Source organism: Prunus avium, chromosome 4 (assembly GCF_965620075.1).
Source record: "Prunus avium chromosome 4, drPruAviu1.hap1.1, whole genome shotgun sequence".
NCBI lineage: Eukaryota > Viridiplantae > Streptophyta > Magnoliopsida > Rosales > Rosaceae > Prunus > Prunus avium.
The window spans coordinates 19,090,613-19,117,708 of NC_142287.1; the positions used below are offsets into that span (position 1 = coordinate 19,090,613).

The 27,096-nt window shown below is 35.9% G+C and overlaps 2 protein-coding genes, 2 long non-coding RNA genes and 1 pseudogene across 16 annotated transcripts in view; 3 read left to right on the forward strand and 2 right to left on the reverse strand.

Annotated features, from left to right (window-relative positions):
• LOC110771817 (uncharacterized) overlaps positions 1-931 on the reverse strand; it is a 120,069-nt gene extending 119,138 nt beyond the window's left edge. For 2 of the 5 annotated variants that reach the window (XR_015835247.1, XR_015835246.1), the window contains exon 1: positions 446-895. This is a non-coding gene — a long non-coding RNA (uncharacterized LOC110771817). Of the gene's footprint in view, positions 1-445 lie in introns of all 5 variants that reach the window. The other 3 variants (XR_015835244.1, XR_015835245.1, XR_015835243.1) reach the window with 3 other exon arrangements.
• A 2,077-nt stretch (positions 932-3,008) lies between these two features.
• On the reverse strand, positions 3,009-5,237 carry LOC110771816 (uncharacterized). 5 transcript variants are annotated; one of them, XR_015834990.1, is made up of 8 exons: positions 4,959-5,235; positions 4,823-4,859; positions 4,270-4,481; positions 4,133-4,173; positions 3,931-4,014; positions 3,772-3,844; positions 3,639-3,684; positions 3,009-3,243 (listed from the first exon to the last, which is right to left on the reverse strand). It is a non-coding gene; the product is annotated as an uncharacterized LOC110771816 (long non-coding RNA). The 5 variants fall into 5 exon arrangements; XR_015834992.1 differs by having other exon boundaries at positions 3,931-4,011; positions 4,270-4,859; positions 4,959-5,237; XR_015834993.1 differs by having other exon boundaries at positions 3,598-3,684; positions 4,270-4,859; positions 4,959-5,237.
• Positions 5,238-11,736: 6,499 nt separating this feature from the next.
• On the forward strand, positions 11,737-14,974 carry LOC110771814 (receptor-like protein Cf-9 homolog). Its single transcript, XM_088252635.1, has one exon. The coding sequence runs from the start codon at positions 12,018-12,020 to the stop codon at positions 14,784-14,786; it is 2,769 nt and encodes a 922-aa protein (XP_088108761.1). The 5' UTR covers positions 11,737-12,017; the 3' UTR covers positions 14,787-14,974.
• A 294-nt stretch (positions 14,975-15,268) lies between these two features.
• On the forward strand, positions 15,269-19,025 carry LOC148294972 (receptor-like protein 6; annotated as a pseudogene).
• Positions 19,026-20,202: 1,177 nt separating this feature from the next.
• On the forward strand, positions 20,203-26,333 carry LOC110771811 (meiotic recombination protein SPO11-1-like). 5 transcript variants are annotated; one of them, XM_088252073.1, is made up of 17 exons: positions 20,204-20,385; positions 20,494-20,689; positions 20,804-20,877; positions 21,118-21,219; positions 21,555-21,628; positions 21,816-21,832; positions 22,141-22,210; positions 22,327-22,363; positions 22,542-22,589; positions 22,690-22,748; positions 22,851-22,882; positions 22,969-23,074; positions 23,270-23,390; positions 23,473-23,536; positions 23,614-23,723; positions 25,998-26,073; positions 26,195-26,333. In XM_088252073.1, exons 1-16 carry the CDS (start codon positions 20,319-20,321, stop codon positions 26,027-26,029), a joined length of 1,209 nt encoding a protein of 402 aa, XP_088108199.1. In that variant the 5' UTR covers positions 20,204-20,318; the 3' UTR covers positions 26,030-26,073; positions 26,195-26,333. The 5 variants fall into 5 exon arrangements, 4 of the variants coding, with proteins under 4 accessions (XP_088108199.1, XP_088108200.1, XP_021831855.1 ...); XM_021976163.2 differs by having other exon boundaries at positions 20,223-20,385; positions 20,494-20,593; XR_015835242.1 differs by lacking the exon at positions 23,614-23,723 and having other exon boundaries at positions 20,203-20,385.
• The last annotated feature ends 763 nt before the right edge of the window (positions 26,334-27,096 follow it).

Here is a 27,096-nt window from a genome sequence, read left to right on the forward strand (position 1 = left end):
AGGATCACACTCCTCAAAAAAGAGATTCTGAATCAAAGCAGGGGTCTCCCCAAACCAGAAACGGGTAAGATTAGTGCTCAAAAAAAAATGAGTCAGCATATTGGCTATTCTATTACAAAATGAGCCCTCACTTCTCAAACTATAACCCAGCCATAGTGAAACGGAAATTCCAACCCACAAAGCATATTATAAAACAAATCCCAGAAACCAATCAATTGAATACCAAAAGTCATATCTTAACACATAATAATTTCCACACAACTACTCGAACTTTATAAATCAAAGAGATAATTGATAGATTTATCTGAGTTCGAGGTCTTGTAAAACATCGTTAGAAAATAAAACACCTAAAAATCCACACGAAGTTTTCCAAAAGCCCTTAAAGCCATAAACATTTAAACAGCTACAAAAGCTAAAAGTAATAAAAAGGGATGGAGATACGGACCTCAAGAAACTCAATAAGTGAAGAAGATAGAGGGGTGATCTCTACGGCCGCCGACTTGAGTCTGAAGAGCGAGATAACAAAACCTCATAGGCAGCTATGATTATAGGAAGTCTTGCTCGATTTTGGGCAAAATAGAAGCAGACTGGGCATTTTGACCAAAATAGAGACAGAGGAGATGAAGGAGTTGGGCTGGATGATGGGGATTTGGAGTCGGTGTTGGTAGGGGCGATGGTGTTCTAGCAGAGGCAAAAGAGTAGATTGAGACTCAGTGAGGGGAATAATTAGTGTCGTATGATTTTCTTTGGGTAATTGACAAGTTGGGAAACCCTAACGCGATAAAAATTGAAAATTTATCACATTTTCGTTTTCGTTTTCGTTTGGGCGCTAGAAACTTGCCGCTTATACTTTGGTCTGCTGAGTTTGGCCCCTCGCTTCAATTTTTTTAGCAGCCCTGGAGGTGGGAGTTATTTTTTAGAAAACTTCTAGTAAAACATTTAGACTTCACAAATGTAAATTAAAAACAAAAACAAAAAAAAGGTCCTAAAAATTATTCCATGCTTGTTTAATTGTTTTTATTGTCTTTTATCATATGAATTACTTTACAAATATATAATTCAATTTATTTCGTCATATTATAAATATATAGTGAAAGTTGTGATCAAATGAATGGTTGATTTAGATTCTTAAAATACTAGTATTCCAATTGTTGTGATCAAATGAATGGTTGATAATGAAATCTTTTTGACAATTATTGTAGTTCCACAATATACTAGTCCAACTCTTAAGCATTAGTTCTCAATTATATGCTTTCGGTCAAAGAGATGACATATGTGTAATAAAAATATAATTGTAATGCAAGACGCTTGTAACTCAAGTGATTAAGGACATTTACTCTTGCACCAAAAGTTCTAAGTCTCCTCCCCCAATATTTGCTTGTATCAACAAATAAATAAATGAAATATGAGCTAAGATGATTTTATTGGATAAGAAAATAACAATTTAAAATTTCATGGCATCAATTACTTAGTTATATCATTTTAACTAAGTAATTGATGAGTTTATTAAGTAATTGATGGTTATGTTATAGTAGTTAAATATGTCAACACAAAATGTTTTCGACTTGTTTAATGATTCAAAACATTTATGGTACAAGTAATATATGTGACAATTACTCATTTGTGGAGATAATATTTAAATATTTGTTTTTAATGATATGAAAAGAAAAACACAACTATTTCCAACAATGACCTTTTGTCTGAAATAAACAACTACTTCCGACTAAAAGTAGCTCGTCAGAAATATACAAGCAATTCTGACAATATCAAAATGCCCTCGAAACTAGTTGATTATTACCGAGAAGAACTAGTTTCCATTGGAAATAACTGACTATTTCCGAGGGCATAATCAACCCCTCAGAAATAACCATGGCATTTCCAACAACAATGACTTTTGTCGGTAATACAACAAGCGCCAAGGCTTCCCGCAAAAAAAAAATATGTGTATTTCCGACACACTTTGAGACTTTTTCCGAGGGCACTATCACTGTCGGAAATAAAATGCATCCTAGTGACATGCAACTCTTAAGCATTAGTTCTCCCTTATATGCTTTTGGTCAAAGAGATGACATATGTGTAATAAAAAATATAATTGCAATGCAAGACGCTTGTAATTCATGATCACAATGATAAAGCGCCAATAAGAGTTTCCCATTAGACTCAACCAGGTAAGAGAATATTGGATAGGCTTGTATCCCAAGGGAGGTAATTGTAAGGTACTCTCTATATGCTAAGGTATATATCAATATAAATGAAATACAAACAGCATGGTTATAAATTGGAAACCAAACTACCTTGCATATTATCATGCATTTGAGTGGTTCTCTCAAGATTTGGAAGTGAGTTTTCCAACTTGCTTGATTATGCAGTCGTCTTACCACTGTGTTGCTACTCTTACTCCTGCCTAATATGAGAATCCCTCCTATTCATTGGTTTTGGTCAACATATTTACATTTTCAGGCTCAAAGAAGCATCTTCGTACCAAAATATTTGTTAATCTGTCCCTAGTAGTATATTATAGAGACTGTTTCTATTATCAGTCCCTAATAACCACTAAAAGAAAAATGTTTATTAGTGGCCAGCAAGTTGGACACAAAAAGTACCAATTTTGGTCACTGAACACAATTAGTGTCCAAATATTGGTGGTCACTGTGTGGTCACTAGAAGCTCGTCACAAATTCTATTTAGTGGCCATATTCAATTATTGGTCACTACAACCCAAAGAAATAGTGACTTCACATGTGTGGTCACTAATAAAATCGCTATCAGTGACCACAACTTTGGTCACTAAAGGGCTACAATTTGGTCACCAAAACATGCATTTTGGTCACTAAAACAAGGTCACGTGCCCATATTGCTGACCAAACTGGTTAGTCACTAAATGTCTATAGAACAATTGCTGACTAATTAGATTCATTTACTCAGTTCTTTATTAAAACTGTAAAATCACATCTAATTTCTTTTCATAGAGTCTACTAAAGATAAAATTTTGATACCTTAAAAAAGTATAAAATAACAAAATGGGCATCATATATCATTTAAAAAAAACTATATATGTATCAACATTCCCCCAACAAATTCACAAGACATGTATCTCTCAAAAACAAAATCTAAAAATAAATTGATAAATGTATTCCGCATCCTGAATTAGTTGTAGTTTGCATCCTGAATTAGTAGAAGTTTCTCCATTGTTGAGATGGCCCCTCTTGATACTTTTGTTGTGTAATGCTTATGAGCCCATTCCTACAAACACAGCAAAATACAATGAACCTACTGCTCGAAAAACCCCTCTATTGTCTACCACACACATATTTCAGCTAAACATGCAACAAGGAGAAACAAAAAGGAAAAAACAAAACATCAACAAGACAAACCAATAAGAGAGACCCATTAAACTAAAAGAAAGATTCATGAGAGAGAGAGAGAGCAACTAATCTGGAAAAAAAAAATATTGAAGATAAAGTCAGCAAAAAAAAATCTGGAAACTTGAACCATAGAAAACAATTGTAGTAAGATGATATTGAAGATAAACTTTGCTGATATACTAGAAACTTAAAAATGAAGCTAGCCAAATTAAATCTGATGGGTTTATATTACCATAGAAAACAATTGTAGTAAGATGAGAGTTGTAAGCCAACCTCATTGATGATGAAGTCGAGGATAACTGATCCAGGATGACCAAGCCTGCATACCCAAATAAAACATTGTTTTACTTCCTTAAACTAATAATATATATGCAAAACTATAACTAATTATGTCCAAATGACACACCCATTGTAGGCTTTGAATGCCATGTTCTGATAGCCAGTTGAACTCAAAGTCTGCGTAAATTTCACAGCAGAACCTACAGAAAAAGAAGATGCTAGAGCAAAGGATGTAAAAGGCATATAAAACTAACAATATATGTGTATAAGAGGTCATCATGATTACATTTTCCATGGCATAACAAAAGCGGCAAGGAGGCAACATGTGCTGCAGAAGCATCCAACCCTTCTATATCATCTGGAGCATCTTCTGAAAGTTCTCAAACATCAAACCTTGTTTTAAATCACAAAAGTAGATGATATTTGAATTTTAAACCAACACTAAACATAAATACACAATTTGAATAACAATGTCTGCAATTGGTTACCAGATGGATGAGAACACAACCAAGCCTTTGGAGCCAAAACTCTGTAGAAAAATAAGCAAAAGAGAATAAACAAAACAAAAATTTTAACTTTAAAAAAAAAATATAGAAATCAAACCTGGTAAATTGGTCTAATGTACCTTGAGACTTAAAACATTTTTTGTCGTAGTGGCAGCTTGTGGAACCAGAGTATTAGTCCATGACTGCCTCTGCTACAGTGCTTCTTCTTTGTATCCAGATGAAAACGAGTTTAGATAGTTATTCTCTGCTTCTTCTTTACTATGCAATGCAACATATGTATGTAGATGATCTGTATGAGAGGGATATACCATTTCTCTCATTCTAAAACACTCTAAAACAAGTTTAAAAATCATTAACAAAACATATTCTTTTAAGAGTAACAGAACATATTCATATTTGCTCACCAAACTTGCACATCGGAAACACATAATCTCTTGAAGTAAATATAATCAAACAGAACATATTCTTATTCATAATGAAAATCACAACACAAACCAAATGACAGTTAGGAGAAACTGAGAATTTAGGAAATCAAGCCACGAAATTTTTGGGAGATAATCAAACTCAACGTCGAACTCAAAATCTAACTCAAATCGAAATCAAACTTGAAATCAAAATCAATCGAAACCACAATTAAAAAATCGAAATCAAGCACAAGAATAGAGAGCGCACCTGGGTAATTGAGAGCAGAGAAGCTTCCAGATGAAACCTAGATGATTTCAGAGAGAGATTGAGGGAGATAGAAAACCATGTAGAGGGATAGAGATCGAAAGCTGACATTGAAACCACAGAGAAATCGAAAGCTCACCTGAAATTAGGATAAAACCTAGAAATCAAAACCACAGAGACAAAGAGGACACTCGCTCGCTCGACGAAGAAGACGATCGCTGCTTGCTCTCGATGAAGAAGACGATCGCTGCTCGCTCTCATTGAAGAAGACGGTCGATGCTTGTTCGCTCACTCTCGCCGAAGACGACGATCGGTGCTCGCTCGCTCAAGACGATCGTTCCAAAGTACTAGCCTCCTTTTTGAGTAAAGTTGAACAAATAAATTTATTTTTTATTTTTAGAAGTTAATTGGTCACTAATGTGTGATAGAAAAGAAGTCAGTCCACCGTTGCATATATGTTGGTCACTAATTAGGTAATTTAAGTTGTTTTCAGTGATTAAATTTAAATTAGTCACTATTTGTCACCAATTCTGGTCATTAAAAATTACAAATTATGTGCCAATCATTTTAGAGACCATTTAGTATACTTAGTCACTAAATGCACACTATTTGTGACCATTATAAATGTGGTCACTGAGAAATTGGTCACTACAGACCTTTTTTCTTGTAGTGAACATTCGATAGAGAGTGTTTTTATTTGTGCATCTTTGTACCAAAATATTTGTTGCTCCCTCAATCCTTCATTTCAATTAATGCGTTAATTAATCTGCTTCAAAAAGTGAGGAAAAAAAAACCTTGAAATGCAATGTGATGACAATTGAAGAAAGCACATGGAGAGAGAGAGAGAGAGAGAGAGAGAGAGAGAGATCTGAGGGTGGTGGAAATGGAAGGGGAAGGAGGGGAAGGGGAAGAGGAGGAAGGGGAGGGGAGGGAGGAGATAGATCAGAGGGGGAGGGTAGGGGAGATGGACGGGGAAGGAGGGGAAGGAAGGGGAGAGGATGGAGGAGACGGAAGGGGAAGGAGGATTGGGTTCTTTTTTTTTTGGTGAAAACCAAGGTATCCCCCGCACGATTGCGGGGACTAACCCTCGAGGTACTGTCGGGCGCAAAGCGGGGACCTCTTCCAACAAAGTCTGCTCTATTCGCAAGCGCCTAGGATCGAACCCAGGACCTCTTGTTTAAAGGATCCAAGCCCCTTCCACTTGGACCAACTCCTGTTGGTGGATTGGGTTCTTCAGGTTGGGGGGAGGGGGGGTTGGCTCTAGGTTAATTATTTTTCTTCAATTTTTTTCTTAAAAAATAATTTTTTTAAATAATTTAATCGAAAATGGAATGAAATGTTGAGGATTTAGATGGTAGGGGGGAAATTGGCAAAAAAAAAGGTTCATATCCTTAATTTTTTATTTTTTATTTTAAAAGGATAGGGGGTGAATCGAAAGCTAGGTAAAAGTTCAAGGGGTAAATCACCAATTAACCCTAAAAACTAATGGTACCAACAGAATTCGAGTTTATAATTTTACAGTTTTCTAAACGAAACTAAATTTAATAGAAGGATGTTTGGATTAAAACACATGGCTTGTAGCTGAAGTTTGTAAAGTTTAGACATTTTGGAATATCACAAAAGATTGTCATGTAGAGCACCTGTGCCCTTGTTATATGAAATTTATGAATTACCTCAACACCCATGTGTATCACAATTGTAATGGATATTTTTAAAAGATACGTCCACAAGCTCAAGGAAGTACCAAAAATGAGGAAAATCTAATAGTCATGACTTAGTAAATTTGAGGAAAGCAGAAGATGACATTTAATCATAATGGTGCAGTTAATACCTTCCATAGAGATAGATGACCATTAATAATCATTGATCAAGATAAATGGGTAAAAGAATAGGGAATAACTCAAAAATTAGCTTTAACAGTAAATGACTACTGTGTTGCTACTCTTACTCCTGCCTAATATGAGAATCCCTCCTATTCATTGGTTTTGGTCAACATATTTGCATTTTCAGGCTCAAAGAAGTATCTTCGTACCAAAATATTTGTTGCAAAAACTGCCTTAATTTGAATGAAAGCGGTAACTAATTAATTAATTATTTAATTTGCTTCAAAATGAGAAAGAAAAAAAAAACAAGGAATTCAAGCATTAGGAAAATGTAGCAAATTTATGATGACAATTGAAGGTTAGTGCAATGTAGATGAGGGCAAAGTTCATACCGTGAAATGCAATATGATTCAAAGACTCCCTAATTATAAAGAAATTTGGGCTAGCGCGAGTGCGCTGTCAAATGGAGCCCTAGTCCAAGTTCACAATGAAAAGAAGGAGAGGCCAAGGGTGGCTTCGACAGAATCACAAAGACACATTCAAAAGTGGCTTCGACACCAAATTTACCTGAGTGCAAACAACTAGAGATTTCACACCTGTTAAAATCCACAAGATACTGGTTAATTAATCTGCAGATCAAACCTTAGGAAAATGTAGCAATTTTCGAACCTTCCAAAAGTTATCAAATTATAATATGCAGATCAAATTACAAAAAAAGAGTAGAAAAGAAACAACTATACCTTTCGGCTTCTTTGTGAAAAGACAAGCAAAACCGTGGAGAAGCAGATGAGAAGAATTAATGAGAGAATGAAGAAGGGGGTAAAAGTCATTGGTGACTACTAGTCAAGAACAATTTTGATGGTCAATTTATGAATACTTGTTCCCGGCTTCTTCAATATGCAAATTCGAATCATATTTGGACCACTTGATTAGTACATGTTGCGGGTAACAAGTAGAACCTAGATTAACCTATGAAAATTAAGGTGCCCATTTTAAGATGCAGAAATGCCTATTTACCAACACCAAAGACGGCCACAAATCAAAGACTTGGTGCAAATTTTTTCCAATTACATGAACGTATTACAAAAAAAAAAGAAAAAAAAAGCGAGCTAACATTGGTGTAGCAGGCCTTCACCCTCATTGTCAATTATCAGCACTTCAAATTGGTGTAGAAGCTAGCTAACATTGGGACCTACATTGTGACAATGGGACACCCAATCGTTACACCAGCTAGACTTCTGTTGTTTCCTTAGTCATGCCGTAACACTTACGAGGCACAATCATAGGCATAACTACCCTATGGGTTACAGTGGGTTGTAGCCCAGAGAGGCTTTGGGATTAAATAATTACTACATCTCTAGAACACAATTATCATATTAAGGATTACATACTTTTCACTGACATGTTGTTTACGCAAACACTCATTCTTTTATTTGGTCATCAATGACCTGCTTGTTTACACAATCCAAGAAGTAGAAATCCCAAAACCTAATATGAAAATGATATAAAAATAAACGTTATCTATGCGACTGAGACGACCAAAAAATGTGATGTATCAAAGGCTGAAATTTGGTAAACTTCAATGTAGTGAAATGAAAATTACCCTTAGTTTTATAACACATAATGTATTTTCATAAATAAAAAATTAAAAGAAATATTTTTTTTTTGGCACAATACTATCTGAGAAAGCATATTTTGATTTTAAATGTAATAGCTAATTTATACAATGGGCATTCTTAGGATGCAGTCCTTTTTGATTTTGAATCCAAATTGCGAATACAAAGCGGCATGCAATGCTTTCATGAAGTAAAAGTTGGTTCCTTTTCCTTTTTTCCTTTATGAATTTTCTCTGAAAGTTTATTCAGAGATTGGACTAAAGGCAAGGCCTACCAAATGCTGAAGGGTAGAGACAGAAAGTGAAAAGACAAGCAAAATCGTGCAAAAAGTTGATGAGAAGAATTAACGAGAGAGAGCGTGAAGAAGGGGGCAAAAGTCATTGGTAAGCCAAGAACGATTTTGATGGTCAATTTTTGCATCCTCTTTCCTTGCGTGTTCAATACACTAGAATAATTGGTGAACAGAAATTCGAATCATATTTGGACCTCTTGCACACTTTCGATAAAAAAAATATAAAAAAAACCTCTTGCACACAATAGTGAAAAACATTTCATGTGCAAGTTAACGTTAAAGTTGTTCCATCTTTTCCTACAATGAAATGTTGGTACCTTCTTTTTTTTCTTTCTTTTTTTCGTTTATGAATTTTTTCGGAAAGCTCATTCACAGATTGGACTAAAATACTAAAGCCTACCAAAGCCGTACATAAGCACATGAGAAGAAAGAATGTAAAGAAGGAAGTAAAATAAAAATATAGTTCTATTTTACAATTGTTAATTGACGTATATAATAGTTGATTCCTATTATTTGTGATTACACAATTCTTAATAGTAATTAGCTATTTGTTTTCTCAGTTGCTAATTACAATAATATGCGTGTTCTAATTTCTTCTTTTTCATCTTAATATGATTTCTTTTGTTAATGCATTTGATAATTGTATTTTCTTATAGTTAGTGGTGCGATAAGCAATTCTCTTCTTGCAACTTCTCTGGACTAGTTTGATGACTCCGTCAATGTTTTATTAATATGTTCCATTTCATTTGCTTGCATTTTCAATAAATTTGCTTAAAGTTTCTCTTTTGTTGGTTTTGGTAAGAAACAAACCCTAAAAAAGATAGGAAAGACACCACTAATGAGACGTAGAAGTATCAAGCCAAGGAAAACTATTTAATAAATAAACCATATAAATAGTTTTCAGTTTTTTTTTTTTTTTGGATCTTCTTCGTGCCTTCCACTTGCTTTGTTGCTTAAAATTAAATAAATGTGTTGACTGCACATCTGAGCCTAGTAGTATAATATTTTGTATGGCAAATGAAGGTTACAAAATAGGAGGGCTATTTAAGTTAAATTGATGACACAAAGAAGGTAATTCTGAAAACCCTAGCAAAAAGCTCACGCCTTTTTTTCTCTCTCCCTCTGTCACGGTTCCACGCTGTCACCCCCACTCCCAGCATCCACACCTCCTCGTCTCCATGGAGAGGAAAACTCCATCCTTTCAGTTAAATTCGCATATCCTTTAGACTATTTTACTAACTTAAGCATCGGATACCCTTTGGCCAACACCAAACCAATGTTCTTCGATTAACAGCCATTATTTTGCAAGGTTCGAGAAAGAAGACGATTGAGAGAAAAGAGGATCATCGGCGAAAATTCTCACTAAAAGATATTTCCACAAACAAAAAGATTGTGAAAAGCACATCATTCATAGAGAGACACAAAAATCTGCAACAGCAGCACTCTTTTGTTGTCAACAAGGGGGTGTAAATTTGTCCATTCCATTACGTTTAGAATTGTGGTTTAATACATATATATTTCAAGAAAATTGTTGAATTAGATTTAAAGAGGTAACTATAACAATTAATTAAACATCTACCAAATGAGGTAATGAAATTAATGTAACATTAACATGTTTTAGTGTCGTAATTGCTTCTTCAAACTTAATAATGATACATGTTTAGGAATTTGGTAGCTGATGAATGGAAGGCACAAGGAAACTATAGCATGTTAATATGAGAGAGTGCATCAAAGAAAATGTGAAAGATTGAGCAAGATTCAAAGAAAATGTGGCCGAGAGGTTGTAGTAGCTAGCTTTATATAGGATTTAATTACTATATTATTTAGATTTTATCTAAGGATTATTTAATTTTTATGTTGATGACTTTATTTATTAACTCCCTTCTTTTCTTTAGCCCTTTAGAAAGATGATGTATTTTCATAAATGAAAATTTAAAAGAAACTTTTGTTTATAAATTTGCCTCTGAAAGTTCATAAAGAGATTGGACTAAAGGCCTAAGGCCAATCAAATGCTTAAGGGTGGAGATAGAAAGTGAAAAGACAAGCAAAACCGTGAAGAATTAATGAGAGCGTGAAGAAGGTGGCAAAAGTCAAGAACGATTTTGATGGTCAATTTATGAATACTCGTTCCTGGCTTCTTCAATATGCAAATTCGAACCATATTTGGACAACTTGATTAGAACAAAAACAATTTTGATGGTCAATTATGAATCCAAATTAGCAAGCCAATGAAAATTAAGGTGCCCATTTTAACATGCAGAAATTCCTACATACGTACCAAGACGAAAGACTACCAAATATCAAAGACTTGGGGCAAATTTTTTCCAATTAGATGAATAGACGTAGGCTTTCACCCTCAATAATGTCAATTATCAACAATTCAAATTGGTGTAGCAGCTAACAATGGGACCTACACCTGCGTGACAATGGTGCTCTGTTTATCTAAAGAAGATAAACTACTATTCATTAAGCTTCATATAAATATCAACATTTTCTAAGGGTAACATTTTGAGGAATCTTGACCTTAATGGAAATCAGTTGGAAGGGCCGTTACCACTATCTTGCGCAATTTGGCTTAAATGCTAAATGGTTGCTGTGTTTTAGCCCGTTGACCAATTTAGTCCCTGTGTTTAGCACCGTTAGCTAATGTAATCCAATCTATTAAACTTCTATTAAAATATTAATAAAAATAAAAATATTTAAATTCAATTTAAATAAATAAATAATTAAGAAATAAAAATAAGATTTAAAAGCTAAAATAAATAAAAATAATTAATCTCAACTGCAACAACCTTCTCTCTTCTCTCTTTCCCCCGCAACAACCCACCTTAGCTACTTTCCCCAAGCCCCACAACCGATCCCAGTACGATCTTTATATAATTAAGTTGCAATATGTTTTTTATTACTATATAGGAACTAGCTTTATAATATTTAGATTTTATCTAAAGGATTTGTTTAACTTTTATGTTGATGACTTTATTTATCTAAAGAAAATGTGAAAAAGATTGAGCAAGACCATTTGAACACGCAGAAATTGGACAACTTTTGACTAGTAGAAGTTGGAGGTAACACGTGGAAACCATTTGAACACGCAGAAATTATACCTACTAAGACCAAATACCAAATCAACGCCTTGGTTGCCAAATTTTCCACAAGATTTTCCACAAACTTAAGTACTTGCCATCTTAGCACTGTGGAAACTTTAAATGCAGGACAACCTTATGCCACATCTACTAGACTCATATCGTGACATTATAGATAAATCACTGTTGCCCAAACTTGTTATAAATATCAACATCTACAGGACAGAGTTGCTCACAAAATTATTTAGAAGAATATATACTTTTAGATTTTGAAGGAAAGATGGGTTGGTTGTGCCTCCTCTTCCTGCTCTTTACTACTTTTCAATTCAACTCTACTTGTTCATCATCATCTAACTCTTCCTCTTCTCTTTCTTCAAGGCATTTATGCCATCCCCACGACAGCTCTGCTTTGCTTCAATTCAAAAACTCCTTTTTCTATTGATACCTCCTCTTAATGGACCAACTCTTTATTCTAACAGTACAATTACTTGGCAGAAAGGCAAGGATTGTTGCACGTGGAGTGGAGTCACTTGTGAAAAGATGACTGGTCATGTGATCGGTCTCAACCTTCATTTTGGTGGGCTTCAAGGTAATATCCATTCCAATAGCAGCTTATTCTCTCTTGGCCATCTCAAGAGGCTAGACCTCTCTAGAAATGATTTCAGAGGTTCCCCAATTTCGTCCAAATTTGGTGGCTTTGTAAATATGACTCACCTTGACCTCTATTACTCCAATTTCAGTGGCCCAATCCCTTCCGAAATTTCCCACCTTTCCAACTTGGTTTCACTCAATCTCTCTTATTCATTTGTGAGACTAGATACTCTTAATTTTAACAGAATTGTTCAAAACCTAACCAATCTTAAGGAGCTTCAACTGATCGGTGTTGACATGTCTTCAGTTGTACCTGATTCCTTCAAGAATCTCTCTTCTTCTCTGACAACTCTTAGACTCTCTAATTGCCACTTGCAAGGAAAATTCCCAGAAAGCATTTTCCACCGACCAAATCTTCGACTCGTAGATTTAACGTATAACTATAACCTCACAGGTTCTCTCCCCAATTCTAACTGGAGCAGTCCACTCGAAACCTTGATGCTCTCTGAAACTAGAATTTCAGTAGATTGGCATCGTTTGACAAGAAATTTCAAGTCTTTGAGAGCTTTGTATCTCAGGAATTGCAGTTTTGTAGGATCGTATCCTGCATTTGTTGGTAACCTCACACAAATCATGGAGTTGGACCTCTCGTCTAACAGTTTTGGTGGCCAAATCCCATGGTCGTTATTTTTAAACATTGAGAGCCTCGTTTACTTGAATCTTGTTGGCAACAATTATGTCGGTCAGTTTCCAGAAGTTGATAGCAACTCGACATTGATCTCTTCTTTATATGATTTTTCAAAACAACTGGTGGGTCGTATTCCTCGACACTTAACCAAGCTCTATTTATATAAGAACCAACTCAATGGAACAATACCATCTTGGTTAGGTAGTTTGCCATCATTGGAGGCATTAGACCTCGGAAGTAACCAACTCAGCGGTAATATCATTGATTTCCAATCTCGTTCTTTGAAAAGCCTTTATTTAGATGATAACAAGCTGCATGGCCCGATTCCGAGATCAATCTTTGAACTTGAGAACCTTCAAAACCTTTATCTTTCATCTAACCATCTATCCTTGAGTTTCAACCATTTGAGTAACAACAGCTGGCCTCAACTTTCGACCCTAGCTTTGTCGTCTTGCAACATAAGTGAGTTCCCATACTTTCTAAGAGCCTTACCAAACTTGAACATGTTAAACCTTTCCTACAATCGAATTCAAGGCGAAGTTCCCAAATGGTTCTGGGATGTCGCAAAAGATTCATTGTCTTATTTGGATCTTTCTCACAACTTTTTGAAGGGCACTGCACGACACCTTCGGTGGAAAAACCTTGGACATCTCAACCTTCACAACAATTCTCTCCAAGGAGAGCTTCCAATTCCATCACCTTCCACATTTTTCTTTTCCATATCAAACAACCAATTGACTGGAGAGATGCTTCCAACCATTTGCAGTTTGACTAGGCTTGAAATCCTTGATTTGTCTAATAATAAATTGAGTGGCAAAATTCATCAATGCATGGGGAACTTCAGTCAGAGCCTCTCTATTTTGGATCTACGGAATAATAAATTTCATGGCGTGATTCCTAGGACATTTTCTAAGGGAAACGTTTTGAGAAATCTTGATCTTAATGGAAATCAATTGGAAGGGTCGTTGCCGCGAACTTTGCTCACATGTAGAGAGTTGGAAGTTCTAGACCTTGGAAACAACAAAATTCAAGGCACATTCCCAAATTGGCTGGAATCTCTTCCGAAGTTGCAGGTTCTTATCTTGAGGTCTAACAAATTCTATGGTGAAATAGGCATTCCAGAAACTAAGTTTCCATTCCAAAAATTGCGTATCATGGACCTCTCCTACAATCGGTTTAGCGGTCTCTTGCCAACAAAATATTTTGAACATTTGACGGCCATGAAAAACTCGCAAGAACATGAACTGATATATAAGGGAGAGGGCTACCATCAGGATATAAATACTGTGGTAGTGAGAATTAAAGGCTTCGAAATTGAAATGGTGAAGATTCAAACTTTTGTCACATATATTGATTTCTCAAACAACACTTTCAGAGGAGAGATTTCAAAAGTAATCAGTAAGCTTAAATTATTGAAGGGGCTTAACTTTTCTCATAATGAGCTTACAGGCACAATTCCACCATCGTTTGGCAATATGCGCAATCTTGTATGGTTAGATCTGTCTTCAAATAGACTTTTTGGTGATATTCCGAAGCAATTGGTAAATTTGGCATCACTTGAAAAGTTCAACGTTTCAGAAAATCGACTTGTGGGGTCCATACCTCATGGTAACCAATTTGATACATTTGAAAATGATTCATATAGTGGAAATGTAGGATTGTGTGGAATTCCACTAGCAAAAACATGTGGTCCACATCAATCACCGCCATCATCATTCCAACAAGATGGTGATTTGGAGCACGAGAATGGATTTGATTGGAAGGTAGTGTTGATGGGGTATGCATCTGGGGTGGTAATTGGAATATCAGTGGGATATCTTGTACTCTCTAACAGAACACCCGATTGGCTTGTGAAAGTGGTTGGCATAAAGTGATGGTGTAGAATTGTGAAAATCACATGGCAACATGCTTGAAGTAACCATTCCAAAAGTTTATCTATTTTCATACATGTGTATCATTTCTTATGAATATTGTATTATGTCAAAGTACCAATAAATATGCATGAATTCGAAAAGAGCATCCTCTTTACTTTTGTTAAAGTATAGTAATTGCATGTGCATCTTGTAATTTGTCAAACACAACTGACAAATCAATTCAATCAGTACACGCAATTTGCCTCAACTATATTATATACTCCTATAAATCTTATTCCAAAAAATACAAGGAAATGAAAAGAATTAAATCACTAAATAGCATGCATAATTAAGTAATATTTGCCCACAAAATTGAGAAACTGGAGCGGGCCCTCCTGGAGGAACTGGAGCTTCTTGCTCTTGGATGACAAAGGATCCTCCCTTTTGTCCAGCTTGGATCTCTGCCGGTCCAGGCGCTCCAGCTATCTGTGCAATAAGGGGATTTTCCTGGTATGGCCATACTAATCCTGGTGGATGTCCAAAAGGGAGTTCTAGCTGTTGGACTACAACATCTGGATTTGGAATTCTTGCAAGCCTCATGATCCTTCCTGAACTATCTGTGGACTTGCCATTGCATCATGGTCGTCATGTTGTTCAGAGTATCCTGACTCCTTTGTGTTGCAACCTCCTGCCAGAGCACAGCCTCCTGTACCTAGTTTATCCTTCTGGAGCTAGACCTGGAACGTCTACTCTTGGTACTGCCGTGAGCTGAATGCCTAGTATCACTTTAAATGCAGGACAACCTTATGCCACATCTACTAGACTCATATCGTGACATTATAGATAAATCACTGTTGCCCAAACTTGTTATAAATATCAACATCTACAGGACAGAGTTGCTCACAAAATTATTTAGAAGAATATATACTTTTAGATTTTGAAGGAAAGATGGGTTGGTTGTGCCTCCTCTTCCTGCTCTTTACTACTTTTCAATTCAACTCTACTTGTTCATCATCATCTAACTCTTCCTCTTCTCTTTCTTCAAGGCATTTATGCCATCCCCACGACAGCTCTGCTTTGCTTCAATTCAAGAACTCCTTTTCCATTGATACCTCTTCTAAACAAGAACTATATAATGGAACAACTCTTTATTCTAATAGTACAATTACTTGGCAGAAAGGCAAGGATTGTTGCGCGTGGAGTGGAGTCACTTGTGAAAAGATGACTGGTCATGTGATCGGTCTCAACCTTCATTTTGGTGGGCTTCAAGGCAATATCCATTCCAATAGCAGCTTATTCTCTCTTGGCCATCTCAAGAGGCTAGACCTCTCTTATAATGATTTCAGAGGTTCCCCAATTTCATCCAAATTTGGTGGCTTTGTAAGTATGACTTACCTTGACCTCTCAGACTCCAATTTCAGTGGCCCAATCCCTTCCGAAATTTCCCGCCTTTCCAACTTGGCTTCACTCAATCTCTTGCAATATTCACTTTCAGTTCTGAGACTAGATACTCTTAATTTTAACAGAATTGTTCAAAACCTAACCAATCTTAAGGAGCTTCAACTGGACGGTGTTGACATGTCTTCAGTTGTACCTGATTCCTTCAAGAATCTCTCTTCTTCTCTGACAACTCTTAGACTCCAAAATTGCCACTTGCAAGGAAATTTCCCAGAAAGTATTTTCCACCGACCAAATCTTCGACTCGTAGATTTAAGGTATAACTAAAATCTCACAGGTTCTCTCCCCAATTCTAACTGGAGCAGTCCACTCGAAACCTTAATGCTCTCTCGAACTAGAATTTCAGTAGATTGGCATCGTCTGACAAGAAATTTCAAGTCTTTGAGAGCTTTGTCTCTCAGCAATTGCAGTTTTGTAGGATCATATCTTGCATTTGTTGGTAACCTCACACAAATCATCGAGTTGGACCTCTCGTTGAACAGTTTTGGTGGCCAAATCCCATGGTCGTTCTTTTTAAACATTGAGAGCCTCGTTCGCTTGAATCTTGGTGGCAACAATTATGTCGGTCAATTTCCAGAAGTTGATAGCAACTCGACATCGATCTCTTCTTTATATGATTTTTCAAAACAACAACTGGTGGGTCCTATTCCTCGACACTTGACCTTCCTCTATTTATATGGGAACCAACTCAACGGAACAATACCATCTTGGTTAGGTAGTTTGCCATCATTGGAGGGGTTAAACCTCATAAGTAACCAACTCAGCGGTAATATCATTGAGTTCCAATCTCGTTCTTTGAAAATCCTTTATTTAAATGATAACAACCTGCATGGCCTGATTCCAAGATCAATCTTTGAACTTGAGAACCTTCGATACCTTGATCTATCATACAATAACTTGAGTGGCACTGTGGAGGTTGAAAAGTTCTCAAAACTCCAAAGTCTTTTTTCGCTTGATCTTTCCTCTAACCATCTATCCTTGAGTTTCAACCATTTGAGTAACAACAGCTGGCCTCAACTTTATTCCCTAGCTTTGTCTTCTTGCAACATAAGTGAGTTCCCATACCTTCTAAGAGCCTCACCAAACTTGGAGTCATTAAACCTCAGAAGTAACAAACTGCATGGCCTGATTCCGAGATCAATCTTTGAACTTGAGAACCTTACAGACCTTGATCTATCATCCAATAACTTGAGTGGCACTGTGGAGTTTGAAAAGTTCTCAAAACTCCAAAGTCTTTTTTCGCTTGATCTTTCCTCTAATCATCTATCCTTGAGTTTCAACCATTTGAGTAACAACAGCTGGCCTCAACTTTATTCCCTAGCTTTGTCGTCTTGCAACATAAGTGAGTTCCCATACTTTCTAAGAGCCTCACCAAACTTGGACATGTTAAACCTTTCCCACAACCGAATTCAAGGCGAAGTTCCCAAATGGTTTTGGGATGTCGCAAAAGATTCGTTGTATTATTTGGATCTTTCTCACAACTTTTTGACAGGCACTGCACGACACCTTCGGTGGAAAAACCTTGGATATCTCAACCTTCACAACAATTCTCTCCAAGGAGAGCTTCCAATTCCATCACCTTCCACATTTTTCTTTTCCATATCAAACAACCAATTGACTGGAGAGATGCCTCCAACCATTTGCAGCTTGACTTCGCTTGTAGTCCTTGATTTGTCTAACAATAAATTGAGAGGCAAAATTCATCAATGCATAGGGAACTTCAGCCAGAGCCTCTCTGTTTTGGATCTACGGAATAATAAATTTCATGGCGTGATTCCTGGGACATTTTCTAAGGGAAACATTTTGAGAAATCTTGATCTTAATGGAAATCAGTTGGAAGGGTCGTTGCCGCCAACTTTGCTCACATGTCGAGAGTTGGAAGTTCTAGACCTTGGAAACAACAAAATTCAAGGCACATTCCCAAATTGGCTAGAATCTCTTCCGAAGTTGCAGGTTCTTATCTTGAGGTCTAACAAATTCTATGGTGAAATAGGCATTCCGGAAACTAAGTTTCCATTCCAAAAATTGCGTATCATGGACCTCTCCTACAATCGGTTTAGCGGTCTCTTGCCAACAAAATATTTTGAACATTTGACGGCCATGATAAACTCGCAAGAACATGAATTGAAATATATGGGAGAGGGCTACTATCAGGATACTGTGGTAGTGACAATTAAAGGCTTCGAAATTGAAATGGTGAAGATTCAAACTTTCTTCACAACTATTGATTTCTCAAACAACACTTTCAGAGGAGAGATTTCAAAAGTAATCGGTAAGCTTAAATTATTGAAGGGGCTTAACTTTTCTCATAATGAGCTTACAGGTACAATTCCACCATCATTTGGCGATATGTGCAATCTTGAATGGTTAGATCTGTCTTCAAACAGACTTTTTGGTGATATTCCGGAGCAATTGGTAAATTTGACATCACTTGAAAAGTTCAACGTTTCAGAAAATCGACTTGTGGGGACCATACCTCATGGTAAGCAATTTGATACATTTGACTATGATTCATATAGTGGAAATGTAGGATTGTGTGGATTGCCACTTTCTAAAACATGCGGTGCACATCAACCACCGCCATCCTCATTCCAACAAGAGGATGAGTTGGAGCATGGGAATGGTTTTGATTGGAAGGTAGTGTTGATGGGGTATGCATCTGGGGTGGTAATTGGAATATCTGTGGGATATTTTGTACTCTCTAATGGAACAACAGATTGGCTTGTTAAAGTGATAGGAAGAAAGCAACGTTGTAGAAATGTGGAAATCACACAACGACGTACTTGAAGAAACCATTCCAAAAGTTTATGTATTTTCATACTATATATCATTTCTTATGAATATTGTATTATGTCAAAGTACCAATAAATATTCATGAATTTGAAAAGAGGATCCTCTTTACTTTTGTTAATGTAGAGTAATTGCCCGTGCATCTTGTAATTTGTCAAACACAACTGACAAATCAATTCAATCAGTACATGCAATTTGCCTAAACTATGTTATATACTCCTATAAATCTTCTCATTCCAAAAAATACAAGGAAATAAAAAGAATTAAATCACTAAATAGCATGCATAATTAAGTAATATTTGCCCACAAAATTGAGAAACTGGAGCGGGCCATGTTGGAGGAGCTGGAGCTTCTTGCTCTTGGATGACAAAGGCCCCTCCTTTTTGTCCAGCATGGATCTCTGCCGGTCCAGGCGCTTCAGCTATCTGTGCAATAAGGGGATCTCTGAAGATCTCAGTCTGAAAGTCCAAGCCTCTCAACTGTGTTTGATCCGTTTGCGACGTGTACTACACGTCGAGCCACAACATGTGGATGAGGCACAGTCATTAATACACCAACACACGCTTTTTCTTAAGAATTTTTTTATATTAGAAATGCTCCTTGAATTTAAATCCATCAATATTATGGTTAATTTTTTTTTTTCCACATATCAAATTGGTGTCGGTCATTGCATTTCATCAAAATTTTCGTTACAGCTTGTTGTTTGTCATTATGTAACAACATTTTTTTTTTCAAAGGACTTTTCATCATAATATATCTCATTCACTTACTCATCATTTGCTCAACAAAGTCATTTATTCTCTATTTAGAATTTCACACTTGACTTCCATCAAGAAGAATAAATGACTTTGTTGAGTAAAAGACGTGAGCTTTAATCTTATGGGTGGATAAGGTTGGTCAGTCACATTCTCTTTATGGAATCCAATTGCTACCATTAGCATTTGTTCAATTAGCTCATATTTTCCCAATTTACAGCTGCTACGAATTCTAGGGCATGTTTACTTACACTGAATATGGGAAGTCATGATTCGAGTAATTGAAGAATTTGAAAATAAGGAATTGGAATTGAATCAACTTCTCCATTACGAATTCATTATTCCCTTATTCTTAAGTTCCTCCATTTCTTGAAAGTAAACATGCCATTAGTTTCTACACCAGAACCAAGTATAAAAGGCCCAAATTTGACAAACACATAAGTTCTAGAAGCTCTATTCCTTAGCAAAAGGATCTAAACTTACCCGGCCCACAAGCAAGCTATAAATACCCAGAAATCATTTTAAAAGAATCTCCATTAACGCAAGAATTATGGAGGGAAAGCACTCAAGATGGAGCTCACAGCCTCGGCCTTGCGATTTGCTAAGAAAAATCAGAGGTCCTCGTCAATTTATATATTTTAAACCAATTCGAAATCAATTTCTTCAAGTAGACGCTAATTTATAGTTTCTCATTCATTTTGTTGTTAAATTTTTTTGGAGCGCAGAATTTACTCGAGCTATAGTTGAAGATCTCAGCAATGGACGGTCCCCGGAGATTCTCATCGATCGCTTCAGAAATTACTGCACGAAGCCCGATTCGAATTGGTTAAATGCTAAGCTTACTTTCTCGATTTTAGTTGATCGTTCAGATTTTCCTGGTTTTTCTCAGCAACCAAACAAGCACCACAGAGTTCTTAATATGTTCAGTATTCTTTTTTTCTTTGGGTGCGATATTCCGGGAAAATTAATAATAATTTCGTAGATTGGGTAGTAATTACTAATTAGTTATCCAAACTGGTACATTGTTATGCGCAGCTATTGCAGCTCTGATTTGCCAATTTTGAAGGAGACCCTCACACTTCGAAGGGAAAGCCATTTGCGTAGATTGGGTAGGTTATGTTGCGCTTGGTATGGTATTTAACTTTTCATGTAGTGCAGATTAGATTTTGTTTTTCGTTTTTTAACAATACACAGACTACTTTTTCAGAATGAGCTGAAATAAGTGTTCATCTTCCATTTTTGATTGGCAGCCTAAGGACATAACAGACAATTGAACTCTATCATAAATGTACAAGAGATTTATGTAATGTATGCATTACTGATTACCCGGTTCCACGAATCTGTTTCAGATGTTTTGCTTAGGGTTCTAGTAATTGTTCAGCAACTTCTGCAAGAAAACAGACATGGGTCTAAGAGAGATATCTATTACATGCATCCTTCTGTATTTTCAGGTGAATCTGAGTTATTTTTCATTTCCAATGTTAAAGAATAAATCTCTAGTATATGGGCTGTACGATATAGTTTGTTATAAGACCTTGAACTTGGATTATGATAAATGTTATTCTTCTTTTTACATTAAGTAAACCTTGGTAAAAATGCATTGTATTTTTCAAATTATCGTGGGCATAGAAATTGAGGCCTGCTGATTTGTGGTACGATAACATGAGAACATATGGTATATTTGTTTAGATGTGATATTTTCTAATTGGAAATTCTTGATGCATTATGTCCATGGTCTCTCCTCTCCAAGTAATTAGTAATATTCTCTGCTTAATTTACAATGCAGATCAGTCAATTGTAGACCGTGCGATCAATGACATATGCATCCTTATGCAGTGTAGTCGCCACAATCTGAATGTGGTGGGTACTCTTATATCGGCCTTATCAAATTTATAGCTATTTATATATAGTAATGTGCTCCAACGTGTTATGTATGATTAGTAATCGTAGTAGTAGACTCCTGAAATTGCCACATGAGCTTCTAATAATTTTATAAGGCCGCATACAGCATTTGGGGTATTTACTTCATGTTGCCTCCTTTTGGCAGGTGTCCGTAGGAAAAGGGTACGCATGAAAATTTCGCTTGATTTTCGAAGACAAGAAGATAATGGCGTACATTGCTGCTTGATTTTTCATAAAAATGACTTATGCCAATCATCATTTACATTTACATTTGTGTATTCTTGGTCTGTTGAATACATTGTTATTCTTGGGGGTTGCACCTGTTAGTTCAGTATGGTTCAACTTTCCTTACAATGTTGGTAAAATTGTTCAAAGGTTTATGGTACTTTTTCGTTGAGTTGATATCACTATGATCATGGTTTAAGTATTGTCAACTCATACTGATAATTAATGTTTTTATCTCATTATAGGTTGGTAATGGGCTGGTTAAGGTTCTCAGAAGCTGGAAATATGTTTGATTGCATAAATAGGCCAAACACTGTAAGAATGGAACATGTTTTTAAAAAAATGTTAAAACAATGATTTGATGACATCTTCTGCATAATCATATTTTTATTGTGTCTGAACTTAAACATCTGCATCTGGTTCACATACAGGCCTTTCCTGTTCCCATTCATGTTGAAGAGGTCAAAGGTATTCAGATGATTAACTAAGAGAGAATAATTAAAATATTAAAATTTTCATGTTTAAAATCAATGGATATTCAAATTCGATAATGTAAACTTTACAAGTTCATTGGTAATTACATAATCAACCCTAAGTGTCATTTGAAGTCGAAAAACATGCTCAAATCATTAATTCTAACCTGCAGATATTGTTAGTGTAGCGAAATACATACTTGTTGTGGAGAAAGAATCAGGTAATTACTCTTTTTGTTAGCAACCCTGGTGCTTTAGCTGGATATCATTTGATTTTGATGTGTGTTTCTATGAACAAACCATTATTCGTATTCTGTATAGTTTTTCAACGATTGGCAAATGACCAGTTCTGCAACACAAACCACTGCATCGTTATCACTGTAAGCATACACCCTTGTTTTTGGCCAAATAACTCTCATTGATCCTTGAAACAGCTTTTATTAAACTTTTTTGTTGGTGTGCTATTTTCGTTTTCTTCACAGGGACGTGGATATCCTGATATTTCCACAAGAAGGTAACAGAGTGCCTTGCCTTATCTGTTTGCACTTTCTTTTCCCTTTTGTCTATATACTTTACATACTTTTCATTTATGTTTGCCAGGTTTTTGGGGCTTCTTGTTGATACTTTGCATCTCCCTACCTATTGCTTGGTAGACTGTGATCCGTACGGTTTTGACATCCTGTCCACATATCGGTTTGGTTCTATGGTTAGGCTTCCAGATCACTCTATGAACTTGTTATCTGTAGTTTACAAACTTAAATAACATGTGAACTACCTAGGAAGATTGCAAATATTGAGGATTGAGAACTGCTGAATAAGTCAATTCTTTTGTAGACTGCTCATATTGTGTAATGTAAATAAAGTTACAATCCAAATTTAACCCACTCTTTTGTGATGTAAGCAAATGGCCTATGATGCAAAATTTCTACGGGTCCCTGAGATACTCTGGCTTGGAGGCTTCCCTTTGGACTCGGAGAAGTACCTACTTCCACAACAGTGTCTCCTTCCCTTGACAGCACAAGGTGAGGGATATGGTGCTTTATTTACATTTGCATTACTATTTCTTTTAGTAACATTTACTAAGGTTCCTTATAACCATGCCAGACAAGAGGAAAACAGAAGCCATGTTACGTAGATGCTACTTACAAAGAGAAGTGCCAAGGTGGAGGTAAGAGACTGTAAGCTTTCTTATTTCATCCATCATGTGACTGGATTAAGTAACATGAAGTAGTTTTGTTCTTTTAGATTGGAACTACAATTGATGCTGGAAAGAGGAGTGAAATTTGAGTTAGAAGCATTGTCTGTGCATGAACTTAACTTTTTGTCGGCGGTGTACATACCATCTAAAATTCAAGGTGGAGTCTACATCTAACATCTTCTACATCTGTACTTGTTACCTTGTGGGAGAATTTTTTTTTTGGATTTCTGCAAAGCATAATCAACATTTTCATTGCAAAACCATTGTTTAGGGGAGAGAATTTGATTAAATGTCAGTTAATCGCATCCGAATCTCTGTTTTTCCTTTTTTTTGTTGAGATTTTCTATTTAAACCCCACACTTCTCTTAGTTCACCCCATCTTGTAATTTAAAATTTCACAATTTCTAAGAAAACCTCACTATCTTCCCAAACTACCCTTAAATACACCCCAAACTGAAAACATAAGAAATAAAAGAGATTTTCTATTTAAACCCCACAATTTTCTTTGTTCCCAGAAAAAAAAAAACACAAACAAATAGAACCCTAAACCCGAAATTTAATACTTTCTAGAGAAAGAGAACAACTTTACCTCTCTCCAAGAACTATAACTGGAATTCCAACACTTGGGTATTGTTGAGTTGATAATCAACAAGCCTTTCTATCAACTCCCACTCATATTTAAAAGGGTAGGCTCGTCAATTTTCTATGTCTTTAAAAGAGAAGAGTAATCTGACAATAGGATGTAGAGGAGTTTGTATTTTTCTAAAACTTGATATGAAGAGTGGTGGGGTGTGTATATAGATGTACTAGGGTTAATTATTAAGTTAGATGACCTTTTTTGTCTTTTTACACAATAATAAAACTTACAACTTAATGATTTAAGTATTGGGGTGAACAAAGAGAAGTGCGGGGTTTAAATAGAAAATCTTTTTTTTTTTTCCCCCTCTTTCTCTTACTCGGTGTGGCGCAGAAATGGGGGACATCCAGAGACTAACTGTCATGTTGAATGTTGACCCTGCAGAATTGTGACGCATTGTCTTTGATGTGATGAAATCTGAGGGCCATGAGTTTTATTAGATATTACTTATTAAACTTGAATGAACTTTTAAAAAAATTTCAAAGTGATAATTAATTCACGAAAATTCAATTTATTCCAAAAAATAAAGAAGGAGGCTAAATCGCTTCTGCCCAAACTTTCAAATTTTCCTTTACAGAGGTGGGTAGTGATGTGCACTTGGGCCAACCATTCCTAACTCATGTACTAAGAAAGATTTTCAACCGTAATAGTCCTTAAACTTATACCCGAGTCAATTTAGTCCTCAATTTTTATTTTGGAGTTAATTTGGTCATCAAACTCTTTCAGTTGTGTTAATTGAGTTTTTCTGTCACATTCGGTCATTTTGACCGTCTATTTGAGAGTTAAAACCATCAATTTGAAAACTCATCTCCTCCTCTCTCCCCCTCCTAAACCTCCCATCACCCATGGCCATACTTCGCGTTCGAGACCAAATTGAAATTCGGGTACGAATTCATGGAACATTGTGATATAATTAAAAAAAAAAACCCCACTAAGAAATTACAATACCTTTTTTCAGGAAAAATAGAAGTGAAATTACTTTTTGGTACTTCCTCGATATTTATCTTCTTTTTAATTAATTTGACTTTTGTCTTGCTTTCATAATTGCCTAGATAAAGAGAGATTCTCTTATAAGCATGAAGAAAGTGAGCATAGCTGGAATTTGGACGAATTTACAAAGACAACTATCCTATGTTCACACTTATATTTTCTGAATCAAAATTAAGAAGTAAAAGTCGAAAATAAAATTAATGTAACTTATATTTGGGAATTCGTCCACCATTACATGCCTTTTCCTCTCCTGCAAGGTTTATGGAAACAGTAATTTCACAACTGGACATAATATTTCGTCCCAATCAAAAATTACAAGGAATATCGAGAAGAGAGATTTTAGGAATTAAATGCGAATGTGACAGCCAAAATACAACTACAAAATATACAAATACTAGTAATTATCTCAACGAAAATTAATTTATAAATGATGACACAGAAAAAAGTCAAGGGTCTATATGAACCTTTGAAGCAAAGTTGCAAGAACCCATTGCAGAAATTTTATCGGAATTTGCTCTCATGGATTCTTCCATTGCACAAATGGTTAGACTAGAATCCTTACAATACTTTGTTTTTACTTATTTGATACGGTGAGTACAAGCGATGGGGGAGGGGGTTTACACAAATATCCATTGGGTGTTCAGTTTCGAATCTCTTCCCACATGGATGGATGTGGAAGAGCTCAACCAACTGAGCTTTACCACTGGCTGTTGTTATTTATTTTTAATCATAGTGGTGGTTATAAATTTTATTCTTGGTATATCTCATGGTATTTGATATATATTTTATGTCATTATTTTGCAGACTTGTGTTCTGAAAGTGAACATCAAATGTAAAGCATGCAAGACAAAGATCTATGATGTCTTGCAGAACATCTATGGTATTTTCCGTTTTTCGTCTCTCTTTTTTTTTTCTCTAGAACATAAATGGTTTTGCTACTGCATATCTTTTATTTTTATTAAGGATTTGTTACTTATTTATTTATTTATTTTGAAATTTAGGTGTCTATAAAATTGACATAGATGCAGAGCAAGGAACAGTGAAAGTTTCAGGGAAAGTAAATCCAAGTACACTTCTAATGGTGCTTGATGGGTCAGGGAAACATGCAGAGCTAAAAAGTCTTACGTTTGATGGTGAGGTCAAGGAGGGCTACGATTATTTTGGACAAGATGGATATGGATATGGATATGGACATGAACATGGATATGGATATGGACATGAACATGGATATGGACATGGATATAACCCTTATGCGGTGCCACCTTATTATCCCTGTCCACCATTTGGAGGGTTTGATTATTATGATCCAAGTCGCCTCATAATGATGCCATTGTCGCCACTGCGGCCGCCACCGTTACAATTACCATCAACATCGTCGTCAGTTCCACAGCAATCTCAGCCACTACAATTACAATCACAATCACAATCATTGCCACCACAACCACCAGCACTTCCGCCGGCCGGTAATGCTACAAAGAGGGTGGCCAAATCAGAGGCCAGCTCGGGTAAAAAGTCTATATGCGTTATCATGTAAGGTGCTGGAATAAGTCTAGGTTGGTATAGGGCTCAATGTCTATTAATTAGCAAAGTGTTTTCTTGAAGATGACATGCGCATTATGTAAATTCTCATTTTGAAGTTTGTGTTTATTTCCTTCAACTTTCATGTTAGAAGGCTTTTTGTTTAAAGTTGTGAATTTTGTTCACCAAATTAATGTGACAGTGTTTCATTCATTCAAACTCTAAGTGCACTATGAACTTTAACATGTATACTGCTAATTAATTGGTGAACAAATTTGATGGCTCTATGTAGCAAACGATGAGCATAGAAATAATCTTCACTTGGATCTCTACTCATGAATACTAGGTCACTTGGGTATCAATTAAGGGCCAAAAGGGGTCAATC

Coding starts and splice junctions, on each gene's coding strand:
- LOC110771811 (XM_088252073.1), top strand. CDS start 20,319: ATGGAGGGAAAGCACTCAAGATGGAGCTCACAGCCTCGGCCTTGCGAT. Junction 20,690..20,803: donor CACCACAGAGTTCTTAATAT/GTTCAGTATTCT, acceptor TGTTATGCGCAG/CTATTGCAGCTCTGATTTGC. Junction 21,220..21,554: donor GCATCCTTCTGTATTTTCAG/GTGAATCTGAGT, acceptor TTTACAATGCAG/ATCAGTCAATTGTAGACCGT.
- LOC110771814 (XM_088252635.1), top strand. CDS start 12,018: ATGCCATCCCCACGACAGCTCTGCTTTGCTTCAATTCAAAAACTCCTT.